General features: G+C 44.2%; 1 protein-coding gene across 2 annotated transcripts in view; it reads left to right on the plus strand.

The window, feature by feature from the left end:
* Positions 1 to 15,505, plus strand: part of SRGAP3 (SLIT-ROBO Rho GTPase activating protein 3) — a 209,503-nt gene extending 193,998 nt beyond the window's left edge. For both annotated transcript variants that reach the window (XM_025204779.1, XM_025204778.1), the window contains exons 16-22: positions 971 to 1,076; positions 1,312 to 1,539; positions 3,489 to 3,568; positions 6,311 to 6,491; positions 7,612 to 7,761; positions 8,158 to 8,524; positions 11,121 to 15,505. In XM_025204779.1, the coding sequence (XP_025060564.1) occupies positions 971 to 1,076; positions 1,312 to 1,539; positions 3,489 to 3,568; positions 6,311 to 6,491; positions 7,612 to 7,761; positions 8,158 to 8,524; positions 11,121 to 11,537 (1,529 nt within the window). In that variant the 3' untranslated portion in view covers positions 11,538 to 15,505. The remainder of the gene's footprint in view (positions 1 to 970; positions 1,077 to 1,311; positions 1,540 to 3,488; positions 3,569 to 6,310; positions 6,492 to 7,611; positions 7,762 to 8,157; positions 8,525 to 11,120) is intronic.
* Positions 15,506 to 24,831: the final 9,326 nt, after the last annotated feature.

Genomic DNA, 24,831 nt, shown 5'->3' on the forward strand with positions numbered 1-24,831 from the left:
GTGATTTGTAACGACTGTGACCATTGACATCTCTGTGACATTTCATTCAAACACCTTGCAGGGAAATGTTTGAATTGTCGCGGCACTTTTGTTCCTCTGGGTTTCAAAAAAATAAAAGTAGAAAAGAAAAGGAGTCTGAGACAGGAAAAGATTGTAGCAAATGATAACAAACAGAGAAAGAATAAAATGTTTTCTTCAAAGAAAGGAAAATTCTGAAAGAATTTTTTTTGCCAGAATGTCTTTTCCTTTTTTTCTTACATTAGACAATTATTGGTTAAAACAAATCATAGATATAACTCTGGCATCAGGAAGCTCGACTCAACACTACATTCCCCTGAGGGAATGGCACCTTGTTGAGCTACAGCTATGCTCTCTTGCTTGCTCGACTTACGGGCTCAGGGATCTGGCATTTTTGACTGTGCGGTGTGCCAGCTTCAGCAGATACTCCTGATGTCTTCTGAGCTGGGTGGTTATAGGATGTTCTCTTGGGAAGTGGGAAATATGTCTCCAAATGGGGAAATACTGAGAATAAAATAAAGCCGGTGAAATATCTTCAGTTTTAAGTGGCTGAAGAATTTATTCCTCACCTGTAGCATATCTTATGTTTTTTGAGGACTGAAATAGTTGGCCTAAGTAGAATGGTTGAGTTTGACAGAGGCCATTAAGTTTTACCCAGACACCCTATGATGTACAATTAGACTGTCTACATGATTGAATGGGCCCTTCTAGCCTTCTTGGCACTAATATACACATATGACTTCACAGTTTTGTCAGGCAGGTTTAACATGTGATTCTATATTTCTTCCTTCAGTGTTAAATCATAAATGAAAGCTCAAAATGTGTATTGTTTCCCTTACATGCCGGGCTACTCGTTCTGAACAGTAGTCTGTGCCTTCTTGCATCAATAGTGACTAGATGCCTTTAGGTCAGTGTCCAGCCATGAGGTCCACCCTGTGTTCTTGTGTTCCAGAAATCGAGAACCCTGCCGAAAGAGTTCACCAGATCCAGCAAATCATCATAACCCTGTCCCGAGCTGTCATTGTCGTCATGAGATATCTCTTTGCTTTCCTCAATCAGTGAGTCTGTTTATCTGTTCCTGTTTACCTGAATAGCTCGTTCCCCTGTTTTTCAGAGCCCGTCATGTCCAAGATTGTCTGGTACTTTGGTGGTTGTCTATCTCCTCTATCTTATTGTGTTTCCTGGCTGTGGCTGACGGCACTTTCTGTGCAGTGCTATTTTTGTGCTGAGAATTTTTTTGAGCTAACAGTAGACAAGCTCAGTGCTTTACCTGTGGGATGCTTGTGTTTGCAGCTTGTCACAGTACAGCGATGAGAACATGATGGATCCCTACAACCTGGCCATCTGCTTTGGACCAACTTTGATGCATATTCCAGATGGGCAGGATCCAGTCTCCTGCCAGGCTCATGTCAACGAGGTTATAAAAACCATCATCATCAATCATGAGGGCATCTTCCCCAGCCATAGGGAGCTGGAGGGACCTGTTTATGAGAAATGCATGACTGGTGGAGAAGAGTACTGGTAAGGAATGGGTAATCAAAATAAGGGAGTTTAACCACTTTATGAATTATAAGTGACTTTTATGTTCTTAACAAAGCCACACCTCCTTCCTAGCTTTAATCCTCTTCCACTGTAAATGAAGAGTGAGGCTGTGGGACTGGGATGGACAGCAGGGCTACCACATGCTTCTGGGTGAAAAAAATGGTTAATTTAGATTGTGTGATTTCAGGGAAATGGCTTGTAAGGATGACTACTTGAGAGCCGGGGCGGGGGTGGGATCAGGATTTTGGGTCTAATCCCCAGAACTGGGGTAAACCCTAACCTAAAATGTTTTGATTCCTTTTTGCCAACAATATGCACTTCTTTCACAAACTTAGTGAATGAGATTCTCAGATGGTGTAAGTTTGATGTAGCTACATCAATTTCAATAGTGCCACAGGGGTTTATAGTAACGGAGGACCTTGCTCTATCCCTTGCTGACTGTGCCCTTACCTTGGTACAAATACTTTAATTGGTAAACTTAAGATAATTCTACCAACCTAATGTCTTTATCCTAGTAATACATCTTGGTAGTGCATTTCATTCCTATTGACTTTGCTGGTGAAAAAGGAAAGTCTGTTTCACCATGTTTCTCGTCAGTTTCCTTTCCTGGTTCTCTGGCATTAGAGTTCAGTGCTATAAAGATCTGCAAACACTTCAGAAGAAAATATTTTTCCCTTAAAAATCTGTACGCTGGAGCTTAACAAAAATCCCATTAGTCTAAGACTTATTGAAGCTTGTTCATAAAAAAAAAAACCCAAAACAACCTGGGTATTAGGCCAACTGGAACTATATTTCTCTTGACCTGAGGCTTGGCCTATGGATGCTATAGAACTTCTGCTGCTTTAATTATATTAACTATATTAGCTGGGCTAAGGGAGCCAGGCCTTGCGGTGCAGATACCTCTGCTGGCAGAAAGTTTTTCCACTACTAGAGCTGTATCAACTCCCTTGAACGACAGAAGAGTTGCTGGCAGAAACGCTGTGTCTGTACTAGGGGTCTTATCAGCAGGTCTCTGTTAGCCATGGGGCATGATCCTTGTAATATAGACAAGTTGCTAAGTATATTGAGCAAACTCATATAGTTTTTTGCTCTCTCAGTCTGTATTTAGACAGTGCTCCCACTGGATAAATGTCCTCAACCAGTGTCTGGCTTGGTACCTTTGCTCTGGGTGCTGCTAGGTTCTTCTGCCTTGTTAGAGGAACAGTTTCATCAAATTGGATTTTTACTGAGGAAGGACAGTGGTATTTGATGTTCTTGAATACTGGAAATGGGTTAAATGGGCAAGAGTTCATTTTCTACTGTACAAATTGTCCTTTAATGTTTACAATAAAGGGGTAACTTTAGGACATAGAGACAGGCTCAGATCAGATCTGTATAACATGATACCTAGGAATTTGGGTTGTATTTGAGACTCCAAAACTTGGGTTCAAATTGGAGTGTTTCCAGGTTGGTGTTTTATAATCATCTCAGTTGCAAGCTTGAGGTGATTGGAAGTCTCTGTGAGCCTGTTTCATCCCTCCTTTGTGCTACATGTCCCCGTGAAGGCTTGCACAAAAGACGTGTAAAATGCTGCTCTTTGTGTGTGGGCGAGCGTGGAACGTTCTAATTTGGTATCACTTTGCACAGGAGTAGAGAATAACAGAAGGTGCAGGATAGTAGGAAAAAAGAGGTCACAATGTGAACTGGTCCAATTCTGAGAGCACGTTCAGAGATCTGCCTTGATTTAAACCAAACGTGGCAATGAAGGGTGGAAAATCCTGTGTCCCATTGAAGTCGAAGGCAAAACTCCAGCTAGATGTCAGTAGGGCTAGCATTTCATCTCAAGAACATATTTCCTTACTGCATAGCCTGGCAGGAAAATTTAAACTATTTTCTTAATGCTACATATATATCTTTCTTCATTCCCTCCCCACAATGTTTCATGTTAGTGACAGCCCCCACAGTGAGCCAGGCACCATCGACGAAGCAGACCATGACAACGGCACGGAGCCGCACACCAGTGACGACGGTAAGTGGTAGACATAAACAGCGGAAAATTGAGTCTGCCTGGGAAGAGCTGTGTGTGCGGGAAAGCAGCGTGTATTTTCCTTCTAATCAAATAAGCCTGGACTAACATGTGGCCATTTAGGGCAGAAGATGTTGGTATGTTTGACGGTGCATGTGCCTGTTGATAAGCACTCCTTATATAGGGATCCAATCAGCATAGACCACAGGGTGTGCATTAGGGCAAAGGCTTAATTTCAATCTCATTCCACAATGTTATCTTTAAAAGAATGCATTTAAAATTGCTCCTTGTGCTTCCAGTAGTCCCAACAGTTCTCTCTTTTTCTTTTTCATTTGGAATTAAAGGGACACATCTGGCATTTGGCCTTGTCTTTATCCAGCGGTCACTGTCACACAGTTTTATGCATGATTTGGGCAAGAGCAATGAGGACCTTGCTGTGTGAACGTGAGAGACAGGTGGAGCTGACCCAGCCACCAGAGCCTGAGCCAGATTCTGTGGCAACAGCACATGATTAACTAAATTCCACGTGTCGAGTCTAGTTTTGCTCTCAGTAGAATCTGTGCAACACATGCTGATGGCAAAAGCATTTCATGGGTGATTTTAAGGACCAAGCTTGGCCTGGAAAAGTTTCATCACAGAATATTATGTGCAGACCAGAAGGAACTAGTTTGATTTCCATGTCCTAGATTGAATCTGCAGCTCTGGCCATTAGGGGAAAAGAAAGAAAGGGTGAGCTAAGAAAATATGACCTGACATTACAGAGAGACAATAAACCCAGAACCTGCTGATGCTGTTTTCATAGAGTTACTTTGCAGAATGGAAGTGCACTTTAAAACCCTGCATGATGCATGGTTATGCACACCTGTTGTCTGCTCTCTTTATGGCCATTATTTCCATTGATTTCTGCTGCTGCTGAAGAAACCCCAGTGTCTTTCTGACACTTGATGTGGGGACAGCATTAGCGGCCCTAATTGTTGTGCTGCAAGATGACAGTACAAAAGCAGGGGGGAGAAGATGATCATTCACATGATTGAAGATGAATTTTTAAGGAAGAAAGCAGGTTACATTTGTCAGTGTTAGCAACAAACAGGCGCTAATGTGACTAAAAGGTGAAGGAGAGCAAGCTGCCATTTAGCCAATTTTATGCTTGGATGGTCACATTAATAGTTCTGATTGGAGTTTCCGGGTGATTAACTGTGATGCATGTGTGGAGAAGAGGAGTAGCATTATTTTAGAAATGTACATGCTCCCTTTCTCTTCTCCACGCCCGCCCTCCCCCCTACACCCGCCCTGCAGAGAAACCCAATATTTCATCACGGCTGGGATAGCCCCCTGTATTGTATTTTCTCCAGAGAGAGCTCCCTCCATGGATCCTCCTGTAATAGCCCCAAATGTCACATTGTTCATATTGGTGAAAGCACATATCTTTGGGTGACCCATCAGGCATGAGAGAGCAAAAAGCTGGAAAGTGATTCAGGGTCTGACAGATTCTGCTCCCCAGCAGCTCACCTCAGACTTGGCTGCTAAGTTAAAAGGGAGGTCATATCCTCATCTACCACTGGGTGTTGAGTCTGCAGTTTGCAGAGGTGGCAGATGGAATGGAGAAAGTTTTCCCTATTTTAATGAAAATGTGACAGATGTGAAAGATCTAGGGTAATTTGCCCTATTTAGCATCACTGTTGGCCCTGTCAGTCCCCATTTTTCTGCATTGCCAGTCTTGGAGCTTGCTTGAAAGACAATTGGGTGTCTTAAAATCAAGTTGCATTAACCATTCTCTTGCTGGCACCCAGAGCTGGCTCTTCTGGGGGGGAGGGGGTGACATGCTGCTGTGTCTATCCAATAATTTGCAATCCTCAGATAAACAGCTCTGTGAGGTACCCTGCAGTTGGTCACCATCTCAGTCCGGAGGGAGATGTTGCTGTTGCTAGAACAGATTTTCAAGTGCTTGGCACCCACAATTTGAGAGATTTTTTCAGAAGAGCCCTGTTCTTATTTAGCCACCACAATAAAAGCCAGCTTTCCAACAGACTGCAGCACCAAGCTGTTTTCATTGTGGCATTTCTGGCCAGAAATCTGCTGCCTAAATGGAAACTGAGTTCCCTTGGAAATCAGGCGGGTAGATGCTGATTCTTAAATAGCTGGTGAATGGTGCTGTTAAGATTGGCAGGCATGGGGAACTGGTGTGCTCAGGACTGAGGGAAGTCTCCAAGCATGATCTGATGATGGGTGGTGGCTATCTGTATCACTCAGGTCTTGTTTTCATTCTTCCTATGGGAATCCCCAAACAGGATTTGCTACTCATCAATAGTTCAGACCAAACTGTGTCTGCAGAAGAAAGAGAAGAGAATGTAACCCAATCAGATGCAGTAACTGAGAGGTGGTTTGCTCAAAGCTTGTGAGTGAAAAATCTACAGCGGCCCCCAGTCTAGAAAAGCATGAGGCCTGTGGCCATATGAAACAATCCTCTTACTATGGGTGGAAATAGATAAATATGGTGGCACACCTAGAAACATGATTTACTGGAGATAAAATGACTTCCCATTCATTTTGCGGCTCTTCTTACATGCCTTTAGCTTCTGAGAGAAACTAAGGACTTGGGAAAACCAAGGAGACTTTAGCGATGTAAGAAGAATGGTCTGTATTTCATACGAGATGCTTTTTGGAAGCATAGGCAGTATTAGAAATTGCCTGGGTACACGTGGCTTTACAAGTAACATTTCATATGTCTACATTTTTCCTCTGCAGAAGTTGAACAGATTGAAGCAATAGCAAAGTTTGACTACATTGGACGGTCCCCACGAGAACTCTCCTTCAAGAAGGGAGCCTCACTCCTCTTGTATCATCGTGCATCAGAGGACTGGTGGGAAGGGCGCCATAATGGTGTGGATGGTCTCATACCTCATCAGTACATAGTGGTCCAGGACATGTGAGTAGGCAACCTTTGTTGGGCAAGAATGGTCAGATTCCATGGCTTAAAGTTAGGCTGCCACATCAATTGTTAGCCTGATTTGGCTGTCTACAGATATCTGATTTCCACCACTGGGATTTAAGCCAGGGGCATTCAACCTCCAGCCTATGGCCAAATGCAGTTTGGGAGCAATTGCATCTGGCTTGCAGAGCTCCCCATGGATTGGGAAATTTGATGGTGGGTGAGCAATGGCCACCCTCCACCACTGCCAAATTCCCACACCCCCTACGCCAGCACAGGTAGATACAGGCCAGGCTACGCTCCCTTCTCTGTGCATCATGGGGTTGGAGCTGGGCCATGTTCCCTTCCCCACCGCAGGGCTTGATCAAGACCGGGCCATGACCCCCCCGCAGCAGGGCTGGATCAGGCTGGGCTGCCTCCTGGCATCCTGTGTGTGGCTGGATGAGGCCCTGCCACACCTGCCCTAGGTGCCATATCAGGCCCACCAGTCATATCCAGCCTGCTTAAGAAAAAGTTTGAGCGCCACAGATTTAAGCTATCTGCGAATGGTCGAAGGTCTGTTGTCATGAGCGGGAGTCACTGCAGAGCTCTGCATTCTTGAAACGCTCTCAGTTTATTCTGGTGTTTACGTACAGGCTTAGAGCTGAGATTCCCAAAGGAGCCCAAGGAAATAGATGTTTTATTGAATGATAGGGGGATTTAGGCACCTAATTCCCTTAGCTCAGAGAAGTTTGTAGAGGTCGGTCAGAGGTTCACATTTGTGTTCTAACACCGTTCAGATGTAGGTCAGATCTGTGACCTTGATTCCTTTTGGATCTGGGTTGGTAGTGTTCATATCCAACATCTGGGCTGGGATTGATTTCCAGGTTAGGCATATGCCCATGGTGACCCAATGAGTTGGTGGCAGAGTCAAGTTTCCCACCCCACTACCTTGCCGCTTGTTCTTCCACTGGACTCTGCTATCTCCTTGTTGAGTGCTAATGATGAACGTTTATTTTTCCCTTGGTTTGAGTAGGTGCATTAGGACTCGAAAGGTACACACGCTAAGGAGATGCAATCTTCTCTTGTGAAAAGCACTCCATTATCTGCCTGCCTGATACAGTTTCATTTTTCACAGGGATGATGCATTCTCCGACAGTTTGAGTCAGAAGGCAGACAGCGAGGCAAGCAGTGGGCCCCTGCTGGATGATAAAGCCTCATCAAAGAATGACATCCAGTCTCCGACAGATCATATTCCAGACTATGGATTTGGGGGAGTAATGGGCCGGTAGGCAAATTGGCTCGCTTTCATATGAATGCAAGGGTGATCCGAGTCCTCTATGTGACAGGCAATAAACTGCATGGGGCAGGAGAGGTAGAGTGCACAGATTCAGTAAGAAGTGCAGAACAATTTGTACTGTTTACGCCGTGTTTAAACTGGAAAGGAGCCAAATAGATCTATTAATTCAACCAACCCGAGAAAATGTGATGCTTTCCACTTCTTGGCACTCTGCAAAATCTATGTCTCCCCTGTTGATGGGGTTCTCTCAAGTTGAAAGGCTTGTGCTTGACTTGATGCAGGCTTTCAGAGCTGATACATTGTGGATTTCCCAGCATGCAACCACGTGTCTTTGAAATGCTGGGTAATGATGTAGTCTAATTGCCTTCAATGACTTCTTTGCAGGGTAAGGTTGAGATCTGATGGAGCAGCGATTCCCCGGCGTCGGAGTGGAGGTGACACCCATAGCCCACCAAGAGGAATGGGTCCAGGGGCTGACCCCCCTCCTCGAGCAGCAGCCTGTCCAAGCAGTATTGACACCCCTCCTCGAGCAGCAGCCTGTCCAAGCAGTCCCCACAAAATACCGCTCAACAGAGGCAGGATTGAGAGTCCCGAGAAGCGCAGAATGGCAACATTTGGCAGTGCAGGCAGCATCAATTATCCAGACAGGAAGGCCTTGTCTGATGGTCATCCACTGAGATCAACCTGTGGCTCTACACGGCACAGCAGCCTTGGAGATCAAAAATCTCTGGAAGCAGAGGCACTTGCAGAGGTAATAGGGCCATGAACTGGCTCTCTGTGCAATGGGGACTGAAGAGGAAATAAAACACTCTTAGAGCCTTTCCAAAGCACTTGGAAATTTTACACAGGATCAATCTGTCCATGCACTGACATGCAACTACTTGTAGCCTTGTTAATGGTGTCTCAGAGGCAGAGGACTGGAAGCAAAGAATGCTCCCTCTTCTGGAAACTTTGAGAGGAATTGAGAGAGATGGAGTTATATTAGAATCTAGGCAAGATATTCAGGACTAATATGCTTATATTGGGAGAATTGTACCTAAATTAGATGTGTTAATGGTCGTGGGTCACTAGGACCCTGCAGCACAAGATGTTTACTCAGGGGTCTGCTGTGGGCCACAGAAGCAAGAACACGTGCACAATCAGAGAATGGATGATCCAAAGGAAAAAAAAGGGCCCCAGATTCTCTCCTGTGTTGCCATTTGGGTTGGGTAAGGTGGATGTAAAATGGTACCATTCATCGGAGTGAGGAATTAAAAATTTACCCTTACTTACTATAGATGCAAATGGCAGCACAAGGTGAGTGATAATGGAAGGCTGTGTCAGGTTTCCTTAGGAAGTTGTATGACAAGCAGCCTGTAAGAAACATTTGCCAGGCACTCAGCAAGAAGCACTGTGTTGCCCTCCTCTGCAAGATGGTGGTTGGTTGCCACGATGTTTTGCTTAGCTGCTTGTTCTTGATCTAGAGCTTTTCACACCTTAAGCCTTTTTGGTATGTGCCATCGACTGATGTCAGCGTGTTTGTCCCTGATCGTTCCTATGATATATGTGCAACAAGTATTCACAGTTTCATTTTATTTCTAAAATATCTGAGCTATTTTTCCTTTCCGTCGTGCATTTGTTGTAAATATCATTATTCTAGTCTGCTGTTCTTAGGAAGATGGGGACTCTTTGTATTCCAAGCAGGTGGCACAGTGTTTTGATTTTTAATTTACAAACCAGTCAGCCATATGAAATGAATGCATCGTGTGCGCCAGTGAGAGCTTCTTGTTTAACACTTCACACATTGCCGCCATGAAAGCTGGCACTGGTGCATTGTTAGCCTGGGAATATTGTTCACTTAGTTACTAGTCCCAGCAAACCAAAATGTCCATCTAACCCTGTATTTATAAGCTAATATACAGAACCACTTTTTCCTGTTAGTAAGAAATCTGAGACTGTCTGGCTGTATCTTACAGAAGGTGGCCCAGTTGGAGCCACTGAGGCCAAATGACTAATTCTTAGACTTAGAGGTCTTCCATTTAGAGAAGCACCAGGGATGTGAGAGCAAATTAAAATTGTGCCAGTTTCCCCAATGCCTCGATCCACCTTCCAGTAATATCTTTCCACAGACTGTGATGCCACTTGGAGCAGGTCTAAGACTTGGGGATTTTAGCGGAAAACAAAGGCTTTTGCCAGAACGTGAACCGACTTGTGATAAAATGTTAACCTGTTAGAGTCAGATTCTCCTTGGCATGAGTACATGGCAGAATCTGGACCTAAAGCTTAAGCTTGCAGAACCCACACTAAAATAGTTGATATATAGTTTTTTAAGCTCTCCCTCTTCATGATGAAAATGTGTGTGTTTGTGCGTGCCTGCCAGTTTCCCTTCAGCGGTGGGAATTTGTTTTGCCTCTCCTATGCTCGCACAGCCTGGAATTAAAGACCACAATGAAGTCTGTAATCTGGTCTCAACTGCTGAAGCAATCAAAATGCACATCTGATGGACAAGTAGCAGAAATAACTCTTGGTGACCAAGCCCATACTCACAGCAGATGCGTCCCTTAGGCTTATTCTCATGATTTCCTCTCTCATTACTAACTGACCGTAGAGCAAATTTCCCAGGTGTCAAACTGAGGAGAAGACGTGGTGGGAACATGGAGTATATGGCAATAGTATGGGGTACTGTCTAGCAATTGTATGGGGTACTGTGGGAGGGTGTGAGTTCAAGTGCTGCATTTAAAACCTAACCTGCCAAAATAGAAAGCATTCTTGCAATGTCATTTTCTTTTTCACCGTTTTATGCCTCTTATCTACTTCTTGTACAGTACGTGGATTGTACTGAGGAAGCCTCTGCTTCTCAGGCAGTCACTCACTCTGGTTCTCGTGGGCTAGTACATGCTTGGATTATCTGGGGGTACGTCTTCACTGTCTTTATAGTGTTCTTTCGGCTGTCACTGAAAACTAAACCCTTCCCATGTCAGCGATAGCTCTCAATAACACTGTTTGAGGGGGATCCCTGGACTGTCCCTGCTGCCTCCGTTCTGTGCTTGGGGTATCTGGAGAGGGAAGCAGAGAGGTAGGCTTAGTCTACACTACTAGTGTTACAGAGGCAATGTAGACATGCCCTGAGTTGCAAAACCAGCTTCTTGTACAGAGGGACACATCCTGAGAGATGAGCAGCTGCCATCCCTTCAGGTGAGTGGGAGTTGCAAAGGCTCAGGATTTCTCAGCATTATTTGAGATCATGGGCCATGGCCAGACAGAGATTAAAGCTATGGGGAAGACAAAAATAGTTCACTACAGGGTACAGCCCAATCGGCACTGAAATGCAGGGATACTGATGTCTGTTTTGTTTGTCGCATTCGCAGGACATTGAGAAAACCATGAGCACTGCACTGAATGAGCTGCGTGAGCTGGAGAGACAAAACACTGTGAAGCAGGCCCCGGATGTCGTCCTCGACACCCTGGAGCCAATGAAGAATCCTCCAATGGGCTCTGTCAATTCGGAGCCTGCCAGTCCGCTTCACACCATCATGATCCGAGACCCCGACGCTGCCATGAGACGCAGCAGTAGCTCCACCACCGAAATGATGACTACGTTCAAGCCCGCCCTCTCAGCCCGGCTTGCAGGCGCTCAGCTGAGGCCTCCGCCCATGAGACCCGTCAGGCCAGTGGTTCAACACCGATCAAGCAGCAGTAGCAGTTCAGGAATGGGCAGCCCCGCGGTGACACCGACGGAGAAGATTTTCCCCAATAGCTCCTCGGATAAATCAGGTACCATGTAGCTCCACACCAAGGGGATGCTGGTTATGGGGAGAAAGTCATCATCTGGATTTTCAAAGGGGAAACCGCAACTCTCCAAATGGTCCCATTTGTTGAAATGGAAAGAGAGAAGAAAAAATATGCTCCGAGGAGAACTGTTCAGAAGAGAAACCTGTGTGTGTACCGAGACCTGATGAGTTCATTATATATACACGTCCATGCAGAAACATTTACAAAGATTGCAGTGAACCTGGACAGCAGGATAAGATGGCTGTTCTGCCTACTGTCACTGGAGAGTACGTGATCCTATGTAGAAGCCTATACAAAGTGTAAAAAGTTCAATAACTCTTTCTTTTTTTAGTAGCGTTACCTCAGAAACTTGCTCTGAAACTTCTCTAGCGGTGTTCGGTTGGTTTTATTTTTTTGAGGCTATTTGTGTGTGCGTGTCTGTGGGTGTGTGTGCGCGCGCGCGCGTGTGCGTGGAGGTATATAGCAACTGTGCATCAAGCAATACGAGATCAAGCCTGGAATTTATATTCTGCAGCTGTTGATATAAAACAAAACGGAAGACATGCTGGTTTTGTTCAACTGTTGGCCTACAAACAAGAGCTTGGAATATAGCGGATGATAGTTTTCATCGGGCTGGGTGGAATTTGTTCCAAATTCACTCCTAAGATGCCTTCATTTGAACGGTGTGGCTATTGGGCAGTCACCAAGGCATACATTATGTGGAGATGAACAAATCACAGATTGTATTCCTTCACTTTTGTATGTAGGGGAAGACAGAGTATAAATACCTACGCCGCGATATAGCACAGTGTTGCGTGTACAAATGGAAAACCACAAAACTTGGATTGTCATGAAGACTCAGAATGGACAAGGACTAATAAGAAACCTGTGGTAGAACATAAATAAGGGTTAACTTACACGGTTTTGAAATACTTCATTTCCCTTTCCCACACATTTTTTAAAACTAATATCTTGAAAAATTGGGACTAAACAGGCAAGGAGGCATTGATAAGATAACATTCCTTTATTTATAGTTGCACAGCAGTACATGAGGGTCTTGATTCAGATTGTGTCTTCTTGCATGAAAAGCATGAGCCATATTTGACCATATCAGTCGCGTAACTGACCTGATGGGGCGCTATTTTTGCACTTTCTGTACTGTACTATAGGATACAGCCGTTTGAGTTTACGCAAAAGAAATTACGTTTTGTTTTTCCTCTGAGCATTTAACCTAGAAAAAAAATATGCAGAAAGAACTGGGAATTGCATGATACTTTGTCTGATAGTTAAATACTTCTCTAATCACTGAATACAAGACACTCTGGGTTTTTTTTTCCCCTTTATAATTTTTGTTTTGCATCTTGACCAGGTTTTCATAGAGTTGACCTGCGGTTTAATTTGGGTTACTTCCACATGGTCATATGTGATCTGAATGTGAAACAGATCTTGACAAGTCTCACTCCATCTCCACCCAGATGCAGTGCCAATGGTTCCCAACTGTTCCTTCCCTTTTTTGTCCCCTTGATATCCCTGACTTCTGCTGCAATGGCTGTTTTTCAGCAGAAGAAGTCGGCATGCCTTCCTGCCCCAAGGGGAGTTGGGATTAACATTCAGCTTCTTTCAGTATTACATGACTTTTTTTTTTTTTTTTAATTTGGCCTTTCTGTCTGACACCTCAGAACCACCACAGAAAGCAGAAATTTTCCAATTTCCAAGAGAAAAATCCAATGTTTCTATCACAGAAGGTCAAGATGGAAAAGACTAACAGGTTGATGTAGAAAATGGTTGCACTTCTCATCTGGGAATCCCATCCATATCTCATCCATGTGCATATGACACACTGGGAAGCCCTATGTTTGTGTGCAGTAAAAGTTTACATTTACTTAACTGGATACAGATGGATCTTAATCGAAACCCAGTGGAACTGATTAGCTGTTCTTTCTTTTTCTGTGTCCAATGCACAAGCATGTTTCACTTCCACATAGCCTCTTCTCTTAACTGTCTCTTGCCTGTTCCAGTCTATTATATATTGCTGTACTTGCTTAAATGCTGGAAAGTAACTGTTAAAATGTAAACTGTACAAAAATAGGCTAATATTAGATGAAAGCCAATGCCACTCACCAAATCTTTGCACTTAGTAGATAGCTCTATGTAAAAAATAATAAAATAAAAAACACAAACCTAACCTTTCGGTGTACAGTGTGGGGAGAAAGTACTGTATGTAGTGATTCTATTATTGTTCCTCAATATAATATTATAAGAGGAAAATGGTGTTTACGTACTCGTCTATTAACATTGTTGATATTTGTAATTACCACAATTAGTTCATATGGACGTTTATTTTTCTTCATGCTTTTTTCCTCCCCCCTTTCCTAAACTTAGACCAACCCTGAGGTCAATGCCTTTGTCATTTTGGGCAGCAGATGTTCAAACAGTCTGTCAGTCTGTTCTAGTAATGAACCAGCAAATGTGCTTTTAGGGAGAGGGAAAAATCCCATTTGGCATGATTATTGTGTATTCATTGCCAGTAATTGTTTCCACTTAGTTCCTGGAGAACACTCACTTTGCCAATCTTCTTTTTTCTTTTTTTAAATACTTCCAACAATCACTTGATAGCAAAACAATGCTTGTTTTCCCCCACCCTTACTTTTAAAGATCTGGTACAAACTCCAGTGTTTTTTCTATTAAATTATTGCCTTTATTTTTGCTCTTTTTTCATACTATTGATTTTTTTTTTTTTTTTTTTCTTTAAGTGCCTTTTGAGCACCAGAACAAATGCTTGGAGTTAATGTACTTGGAGCTGTACACATCATGATTTCTTTTGTACAGTTATGTTCTGCTGCGGGTGTATTGCTTTTTAAGTCCTTTTTTTGTAAGAAAACAAACAAAAATGAGACATTTTGTTAAGAAAAACTACCCTTTTTTAATAAGGCATTCAAATTGCAGTTTGGGGTGACTACTGTACATTTTTTAAAATGTATTTTTCTGTAGTTTAACTCAGCACAAAATTAAAACGCTTGTGTTGTAGAAACATCGTAACTGAATTCTGCTCATATACTTTATGATGATAATCATTTATACCTCTCTGTATGCTTTAAGACTGCAGCCCTCAGGGCATTCACAGTGCTGTTGTGACTCACATGGTGAAATTTTACGGTCTACAAAATTGGCTGAAGAAAAAGCTGGTAATGCCCATCCGGAAGGGTCATCTTCATGTAAAAACCTTTCCAAGCAAGGAAATTTCATTCCTCCTTTTACCATCTGGAGAGATCAACAGAGGGCCCAAGTCTGTGATGGAGAAGTTGATTTCTGCTGTGCAGAGCAAATTCAAAAGTTGTGAATCAGCTCCCTCACACATGCTTAGTCTCTGCCTCTCCCAGAAAATAAAATCTCTGCTTCTTGAAGCTACTTTTGCAAACTCCCCAAAGTAGGTGGTTGCCAGTGTAGCTGTTCCTTTGGCTCATCTCCCCAATGGCTCAGTGATGTTGGTCTTTCTGTTGACGAGGCGATGCATTTATCGGTGCTGACTTTAAAGCAATTGCACCCACCCTGATATTTTTTCTGTACAGACCCTCCTAAGCAACCAGTGTAAATGTGTCAGTCCCTTTAACGATAACGACAGTGCACTTTTCTTCCTTAGAATGAACTATACCTGATAGATTCTTTTTGTAAATCCTGGACTGTATTATTTAACTAGCAGTGTTGCGGTTTTCACAGTATGGCAGTAGACCTTCTGATTCTGATCTGCTTCTGAGTGGCTGTTTTTTGTTCATGCTGGAAAACCTTAGGAACCTGCTGGTTGGCTACCCTGTATAATGATTGTAGTCCCTCCTATGGATATTGTCTCTGTAATGTATGATAAAATGCCATTCAGTTAGAGTGTCTGATTGGATCCTCTGTCATGTATGCTGATGATGCCATGTAGATCAAGCCACTGGTTGGATGTGGACTCATCCTGTTGAATAAAACAGCTTAACTTTTCTCAGAAATATTAGTCATGATTTCAACACATGCAAAGCATAAACACTGCTGTTGGGGAAATGACCATATGTCTCTTTTCTGTCTGCCTTTCTACTAATTTATTTATTGCTTCCTTTTTGTTTATTACTAATATTACAGCAGTGTCCAGAGACCACAAGCAGGACTGGATCCTGTTGTTATAAATACTGAACTGCACAAGCACAAGAGTGCAATAGGAGTTTATCCAGCAAAATCTTGGGTGAATGCCTTATGTTGAACTTCAGGGCTAAGTACAGACAGTCAAAAAGTCTGAGGCTGAATCAATTTGATCTTTGCAGGTTAGTCTCAGCTACGTAGATTGAACTGATAAGCAAGTGAACAGACATTCACTTCTGATTCTGGAAATGCAGCCACCTGCCTGCAGTGGCCCAGGCCAGAAGCCAGGGGGTGCTAGACCATGCCTTCCTGCTCAGCTGGAGCAGACAGCTTGGGCCAAGGCCAGCCCGTCCACCCTGCGAGGGAGGAGTTGCAGAGGAGGTGCAAAGCACCCCAGGATGCTGGGGGGGGGGGGGGGGGGGGGCTGTGAGTTAACTTGAATCTGGAGGGGATCTGGGACAGAAGTTCAATAAACCGATTTAAATTAAATCCATTAAGTCTGACACTATATCTATCCAGGTTTATCTTAAACCATTTTCAGCAATTTTGAAAGCAGTTTACATACACTGAACTTCTGTTGTGTTACAGATGAGAATTGGTTTCCAGTCACTTATACCAGTTTATGCTGGATTTCTGTCCCTTGCTTAGTGGGATGAAAATGATCCAGAGGCCAAGATGGAGATCAGGGCACTATGCTTGTCAAAGACAACTCTTGTCCTGAAGAGTTTACAGCCCCATTTCCAATCCAATCTTGTTGTTACAATTTTGCAGCTGTGAATCTGATGCACAGAGAGAATGCGTCCTTCCCAAGGAGGTCATAGAAGAGATCTGCAATGTTGAACCTAGCATTCTCAGCCACTGCCTTGAGCACAAAACCATCCTTCCTCCTACAGATAACTTCACAATTGGAATGGATTCTGAGGGGGGGCAAATGCTGGGGGAACCTTTTTATTGCTCTGCTATTCAGCCAATATTGATATGTCAGTAGATTTAAAGTCCAAGACTGCAATTGTGCAAAGTACAATTTCACTTCTTGTGACTCTCGGTGTAGAGGAGACGCGTTTGATTAAAGATGACTCCCATCAAGGAAGGTTCCATTATATTTTTGGCATGGATGGTGATGTGCGATTGGGCCTTTTAAGAATGTGACAGAGCACATCCTGATGGGCCATAGATGCATTTCATTTACATTTGGTTCATTGTAATAACATTGCTGAGCATTCCTTCTGCATCCCACCGGAGCATGAAATAAAGTGTGAATTAGATGCAATGAGAATTGTATTTGAGACAAACAACTATGCATCCTTCATGTAGGCTTAAGGAAATACACTTATTTGAATTGTAATTTTTTATGCATGTTTTCTGTTATCATGCATGATGTACATGTTGCCCTCTGATATATAGGCTGCATGCGAGGGAGTAGTTTTTTGTATCCTATCCTTAGGGAAAGCTGGTGAGATAATACATTTTTAATTCCTCTTGATGGAAGAGTTACTCTCCAGATGGCTTAATATGGGCAAACTTCTATCAGTTCTGAGAAGTTTGTGGTCGATAAATTATGGCTGCAGGGGAGAGAATGACTGCAAGTGCTATTATTAGGTGGTATTAGAAGCCTTTCTGAGAAGTGCTCATTTCTATTTCTTTAACATATTGTTTCAGTAGATCTAAGACTTTTATCTCTCGCTACCTGTGAATTCTGTGTTCAGGGCAGAGGAACCTCAGTGCTTCTTTCAGGCCTTTTTCTGTTTGAGCAAAGTCTTGAAGATTTCATCTAGATCTTGATTAGGGCTAGCTCCTATTAAGACCAAAAACTCCCATTGACTTAGTCTGATTTTGCCTCATTAAGGACCCAGTAAACTGTGCAGAGAGTGCTTGAACCTTTTAACAGACCGGAAACCTTCAGTATGGACTTGACCGAAATCAGTAGAAGTCAGCCACATGAGAAAAATGTTGCCCTTTGTGATTTCCTGTTGTTCTGTGACAGTTCACAGCCATTCTGTCAGGCTTGTTCCTAATATATTTTTGGGTTGACAGGCACTAGATTTCCTATCGCTGCATTCCCCACCCTCCCGAAACACTTCACTCCATAAACCCATTTAAGCAGTTTAGGGCATTAACATTAGCTTGTGTATGAGTATTAGATTAGTATTTCTCATGAAATGCAAAGAACTGCTTTGGCAGTGGAGCATTTAAAGAGCAGACTGGCTTTTCTTTATAAAGCTGATTACATATATAATAGTTATCGCTGTAGGAGCAGGCATGGTGATACGGCTCTGCCTGTTTGCCCCAGGCCTGTGATACGGCTGTGCCTGCTTGCCTCCAGTCCTTCCAGATCTACTGTATTTACCCTGAATATAAGATGACCCTGAAATTTAAGATGACCCCCCTCCAATTAGATTTTACTCATGGACAATGTATATATTTGTTTTAATTTTCTGTGGATAGAATCTAATTGTCTTAATTCACCCCCCCCGCCTTCCCCACTGCAAGTGATGGGGTGATGGGGGTGGGGGGAGCCAATGGGGGACTACATGGTAGGGCAGGCGATGAGGGGGGAGAGTGGGGGAGGCATGCAGCCCCCACAAAACCCCCTTGTGCCTGCCCCCCACAGCCTTAGGCTTCCACCTCCCTGTCCCCCCCTCCCCTCCCTTATCCACTCTGCACACTTTGGCCCCTGCAGTCTCGAGTCCCCTTTCCCCCTTCCTCCTTTCCTGCCCCGGCCTGCCCCTCCACCTGCCCCTTACCTTTGCTCTGTCCCCCTTGCAGCCTGGGGCACTGAGCATGGTGCCCGCCCCGCTCTGTAGCAGCAGTGCTCGCTGCTCTGTGCTTCGGGTACCAGGCTGCAGCGGAGATGGAGCCTGCCAGCATCAGAGCAAAGGTAAGGGAGGGAGGGAGAAATGATACAGGGGAAGGAGACGGGGCTGCAGGGGAGGAGTGGTGGGGGTACAGAGGTGGCAGGGCTGGGAGGCGCAGGCACTGCTGCCTGCCTGATGCTGCCATATACTCAATTGTAAGACAAGGGGCTTCCCCCCAGTGTTAAATGGGGGAAAAAACCCTTGTCTAGATACGGTAAGTCCTGGTTTGCCCCAAACCAACAGCGTGCAGGAAGAGATGGTTACCACTCGCTCTGTCTGGGCAGAGGGGGGACAGGACTCTCCAGCAACTGCCTGCAGGCTCTCTAACCCCACCAGACCTGCCCACCCCCTCCTGTTTAGGTAGCTGTACATTCAAACAGTTGGTACTGCAGAAGCTGCTACTGTGCATCGTACCTGGAGCCAAAGGAGCGAGGTAGAGAAATGGCCTGAGCACAGAGGACTAGGAGGACAGTCCTGCCACAAGATCTTTCCCAGAGGTCTTACAGTACCTTACAGCTGGGGTTCACGCAGCTTCACATCAAACGGCTGCCCCTTCTAACATACTGTTGGCATGAGCACCTGTCTTTCCACATCCGCACCTCCCTTTCTCCTGCCCAGAAGGTCACTGCTGTCACTATTTCTTCTGCCTTTTGGGCAAGGCTATGGCCAGCCATGCACGGAAGTGCCATTTGGAGCGAGATCACGAGGGAGCCGTCATTGTTTCTGAGATCCTCCACAGGATCCCCCACCTTCGAGGGATGTGCAGATGGACTAGATGAGGTAAGAGGGGATGCAGAGTTGGCCCACTTAGTGCAGGCTAAGCTACCACTGTAGCTTAGTAAGTACCACCAGGTAGCTACATGCAGGCTCCTATAGCACCTCTCAGCACCCTGCGCTCCACGTATTACTGGCTGTATCTTCCTTCCTGCCCTGTGATTAACCTCTGGTGGATGCTAACCACCGGTCCATGCTGATTCCCACCTTATTCCACCTACTGCTGCCTCCACTTGCCTTGTGCTGCGGTGTGAGATCAGCATCTTCTGCACCTACTTCTGCCTCTTCCCCCATCTCCACAAACATCAGACCTGCTTCTTCTCTCTTGTCTTCCAGTAACTGCATTTTATGATCACATTTTCAGCCTGGCCTCCTGTTGGCATTTTCCTTTCCGGCACAAAGTCTCCTTACGTTGCGTTTCCACCCTAGCTCTGTGGCTGGAGTTGGATCCGAGGCATAGGTGTGTGGAGCCGTGCTAAGGTGTGGAGCCATCCCAGAGCTTGCTGCCTCGCTGAACACATGATTTGAGGAAATTTAAATTGTTTGTGCACAAACTATAATAATAATCATTATTTTTTAAAATTCCTTGCTTATTTAAACCAGTTTCTGTTTGCAGTTTTTAATCTGACACCTCCTTCCCTGGCAGTCATAACCGGCCTGCTAATGCTCCACTTCCTGAATGGCTGAACAGCAGAAATCTCTTCTGTACCTTGTGATAAATGTCACTGGGAATAGGGTGGGTCTTTAGTGAGGACCTGGGTTTACAACTTCCAGACTAACATGGCCTGTACTTCCCCGTGTCACCACACAAGTGCTCCCTGGACTAGCTGATCCATCTCCAAAAGGCCTGCAAGCTCCTGGGCAATGTCAGCCCCCAATGAGACAGAGGAGTGTTGTCTCAGGTGCTTTCTGACGGTCTCATCGGGCGCTTGGTTTCTCGGAGTCATTGGTGGTTCAACTTTTTAACATTCACAGTTGCCCTGCAAAATCTCTCTGTCTCCTGGACCCCAAGAAGACAGCACGTGTCTGCAATGTGAGAGATGTCAAACAAAAGCGAACACCAAAATGAGCTTGAAACAAAGATGATTTGGGGTTCCCTGTTGTGCCAAGAGGACAAGAAAGAGAGATTTTGTTTTCGAAAAGAAAGAGAAAGCAGCTTAAGGAACTGTGCAAACTGAAGATACAAAATAAAAGCCCATTCAGCTCCCTCTAAAAGCTGCAGATTGTAATCAGGTGCTGAAGCCTTGGGGATTGGCTAGTTACTTGCTTTTAAAGGATTAACTTGAGTCATCGAAGTGGATAGTAAAGCCATAATGAGCACAGGAGGATATCTGACATTGCCTGCTGCACTAAGTTCTCAGCTCTTTTCTGGTGTTCGTTTCTGTTGTCGGTGTGTAAACTGTCTCTCATTGCCTGTACGGGCTGTGATAAGGGGCCAAGCCCCTCGTATGCTAACTGGATTTGCAATTCCATTGTTTGGCTCCCCTAAGCATTTGCAGCTTGCTGGGGTTTTTATCAAAATCAGCTTTGGACAAGTAGGCAGAAAGGGCCTCAGATGTACTGGAGGTGCATCTTCAAGTTGGGACATGTTTCCTTTCATGCTTCTTTCCGTTCTGCTCATTGTAAGCTTCCTTGCACTTGTGCAGGCAAAGTCTTCATCTGCTCTTAGGCAGACAATGAAAGGATTAGGCCCCGTGTGTACAACCTTTGCTTCCTTTTTGTGCCTGTAGTTCATGCATTGATGCCCTGTAAGTCAGGGAGTTGGGTACCTCTGTGCTTTCTTTTCACCCGCTATTATTTGCAGGCCTAAAACTGCGGGGGCACAAAAGAACATCCAAAGGTAAGTAAGGCCTCTCTCCGATCAGGTGGGTGGGATGGACAAAAGCAATTGAGCCATTGTAAAGAGTCAAAACTGGCACCTTACAGGGTTCAGAAACTCCACTGGGATTCAGGTTTGTGAAGGCTGCAAAATTGTTGCTCCTTCAGCCATTCCCTGGAGGGAGGATCATGCAGCTGTATGGACACAAGCTTGCAGAAAGGGGGTGAGGTGTGACCCGAAGGAAGAGAATGACCAAGATGGAAGGACCCAAGCTGAATGTTGTGAGCAGTACCCCTCATTTCAGGGGCCTCTGCTGAGCCATTTACCTGGGCATGCACAGGGATGGTTAACAGGTACAATAGTATTATGGCTCCATCTTGTTTTCCTTTATTAAGAGGTGCATCAGCACCTGGGACCAGCAGCACAGTGCTCTGCGGACTCTCCCAGACCCCACAGAGGCACCACGCTTGGCTTTGAGCACAGCGTCCTAGGCTCCAGGGTCACCAGCAACACACATTAGGGCATTTACTGGGACTGCTCTGGCAAAGGCCTCAGCCTCCCAACTTTGCACAGGTGCTTTGTAAGGGCTTATGCAGCTGCCTTGTATGTTCAGTTTTAAAGGCTGCTAAAATGGGATGCCCTGTATTATATATACTCTAACCTACAGGGTAGCTTACAGTCTTAGCTTAGCCTGTAGCTTACAGGCCCATTGCTAAATATGGTTAACTACTTCTGACCTGTTTTTTACATGCATCTTTTTTATCCACAAGAGTTATTTCCAAGGAACCTAATGCAATTAACCACTGATTCCAAGATGAAGGCCTGCCTGGAATCCATATTATTATTTCTTCTTGGATTGCTAAATCTGCTTTGAATGATCCAGGCTTCAGAAGTATACCCATGATATTTAGTAAATGAATTCAGCCAAAAAGAATTTTTCTGGGGTCAAATGTCTGCACTCTCAGCAAATGATGATTGATTTCTAGTTGAATGTCCCTGACATCCAGGAATTCTAGGTGACGCCAGTCCAGGTTGGCCATTTATCCCCCTAGTCTGCTGACAAATCTTGCAGTGCCTTGATTGGGAGGAATATTAGACCAGTAACTCAAGACCAAGTGTGCTTCATTACCCTGGTTAGGCCAAGTGATGTGACCTTTCATCTCAGCAATTTGCAGCTTAAGGAGCTGTAGAGTAGCTTAAAGCAGAATAAATTTTGCTCAGTGGGCACACTCTCTCTCTCTCTCTCTCTCTCTCTCTCTCTCTCTCTCTATATATATATATATATATATTTTAATGGAAGTTCAGATGAAAATAATCACTTTAAAGGTGACTAGTTCTGTCTCATTACAAACAAGGCTTCGGTCTAAAATGACCCACCCTCTGCTTTGCTGTGATTTGAAAAGGCTATAAATATAAGATACTCATGTTTAAGTGCTGACCATGGGCAAACTAAGCAAGGAATTGCCATGGAGATGTTCCAGACTTCCTCTGCTGTCATGGAACTGAGTGGTTCTTTGAGTCTAATGAGGGTGCCTTGGGTCTAAAAAGGTTGAGAACCACTGACTTACAGACAACTAGCTTCCTTGCTCTTGGTAAATACCCCCTTTAATTTATCACAGCTCCTTGGAGACCTACTAGAACAATACCTGGAAGAAGATGACTTTGCAAATGGCATAAGCTTAAGTCAGGATGCCAAAAAAGTGCAAATGAAAATGACCACAGATGAAACTTCAAAGTTTGCCCATATGCTAGCCACTGTACTAGCAAGAACAAAGTGAAGCCTATGGAATCCAGCAAGAGCTATGTAAAAAGGGACAATATTTTTGTCCTATAGTTTTCAGAGAAGGAAACAAATTATTCATGGTTTGCTTTGAGGGTGTATCCTGTCCCCAGACTTCTTTGCTGTTCATGAAATGAGCTGTGTCATCATTTTAGTGTGAATGCTGATTCTGTTGGAAGAGTCAGACTGGATGTAGGAATCCCCTGACTGCCGAGTTCAAAGGGGGGTGGGTGGCTTTTGTTTCATCCTCCGTCTTTCTACCTTCTTCCCTTTCCCACACGGAAGACCTTCCTGGGGTCCATGGCCTTCAGAGGCCAATGACACAAAGTAGCTTCTTAGAAAAAAATGCGGGGAAAAAGGGAAAAAAACCCAGGGAGAGTTTCTCAGCTTGGTATGGTTCATCTTCAGCTTTGTGTAACGGGGTAATCAGGGTAGCCCCGCGGAGACAACGAAGCTTCTCTGACTCAGTTTCTCCATAAAGCCAGTCAAGACCAGAAAACTTGACTAGAAAAGTTTGGAGACACCCGAGGAAAGGTATAAAGGCGACTTGAAGAACGATGTTGAGAGAATTCCAGGCCACGTGCCAAATGCATCCTAAGGTATCTGTCTTTCTGTCTGTGATCCATCATGGTAGTACATGGAGAATTTAGATCAATAGAGCTTATCCCTGGAATGAGTTTAGCCCCTTGGCTCACAGAGCAGAGCTAATGCAAACCTTTTGGGACCTTTCTGGTGCCAGCTTGAACAAACTAAAAATGCTGGAGGATGCAGTAGAGTCCTCCTGTGTTATGTATTTTGGCTTTTCCCTTGACATGCTCAATATCTGGATCTTTATCTTGGGGAGCAGTAGAATCCATCCTGATGCAGCTTAAAATGTATTGGCCTTTGCAGTGGTAAAACCCCTAGTGTATGGAACTCGCTCCTTTTGCAGAGTAGCCTCAAGGTGAGTCCATTTGATGCCATTTCTAAAACCTGTGTCTTTCAAACATATGCATCTATTTATATACATATGTTAACCTCCATCTGCTCACACGTGGGGCACTTTCTCCTGTCCCATGCACAGCAGCCCACTATGCATGGAAGCTACATTGATATCAATGGGCATTTGGTTTGATAAGGCCTGGAATTTGTTAGAGGAACTGGTGAGTAGGTGAAGGGCATTAACCCTTGAAGAAGCTACAAAACTGTAAAGTCAGAAATTGAGCCCTAGCTATTCAAAGCCGATCCTAAGTTCGCTCGTGGATTTGTAGGCTTAAACCACCGTTCCCATTGCCCACTCTGAGTTTTAAATTTTCAACATTTCTTTTAAAATCATTTTAGCCCATGTTCTTACATAGCTTATCTTATGTTGTTTAAATTACACTGTAGCCTCAAAGGATCACCTGTTACTTCAGCATGATTATACTGATGTCCCTATAGAGCCCTGTTTCAATCTGGACTGGAGTTGTGTGTGTAGCACAGTGGGGTTGCTTTATAAACCTAGTTTTATTCATATTGGTTATTGATAACAAGCCAACCAGTGGGGAACGTTAGACCTGGGCTTCATTCCCTCATGCCTTTGTGAGCACTGCTTGGATAGGTTCTCAGTTGCTCCTTTTTCTCATCTGACTGGCAGCAAATCTAACCTATAGTTGTTAAAGCATTGACTAAAGTATCCAACTTTGAAAGAGAATTATATCAGTGTGTGGAGAATGGAGGAAATCTATCTTTTGCCTGGTAGATTGCCCTGCATATAATTCATTGTCTTCACTTAAGTATATCACCAAAGAGAGACAAGTTTAAATGATGAATAGAAATTAATATTTAATTTCATCCCATCGTGGTATATTCTTAATTCAGCCCTTGTTATAATTCTTCTTGATTGATTTCCACTTTGCTGATTCTTTCTCTCAGACGGGTTTATATGTTAACTAACTGCCCTCACCATACATCTTTGAGGCCCTGTTTATACTGTTAGCTCAACC

The sequence above is a fragment of the Alligator sinensis genome, unplaced genomic scaffold (genome assembly GCF_000455745.1).
Source record: "Alligator sinensis unplaced genomic scaffold, ASM45574v1 scaffold451_1, whole genome shotgun sequence".
Taxonomy (NCBI): Eukaryota; Metazoa; Chordata; order Crocodylia; family Alligatoridae; genus Alligator; species Alligator sinensis.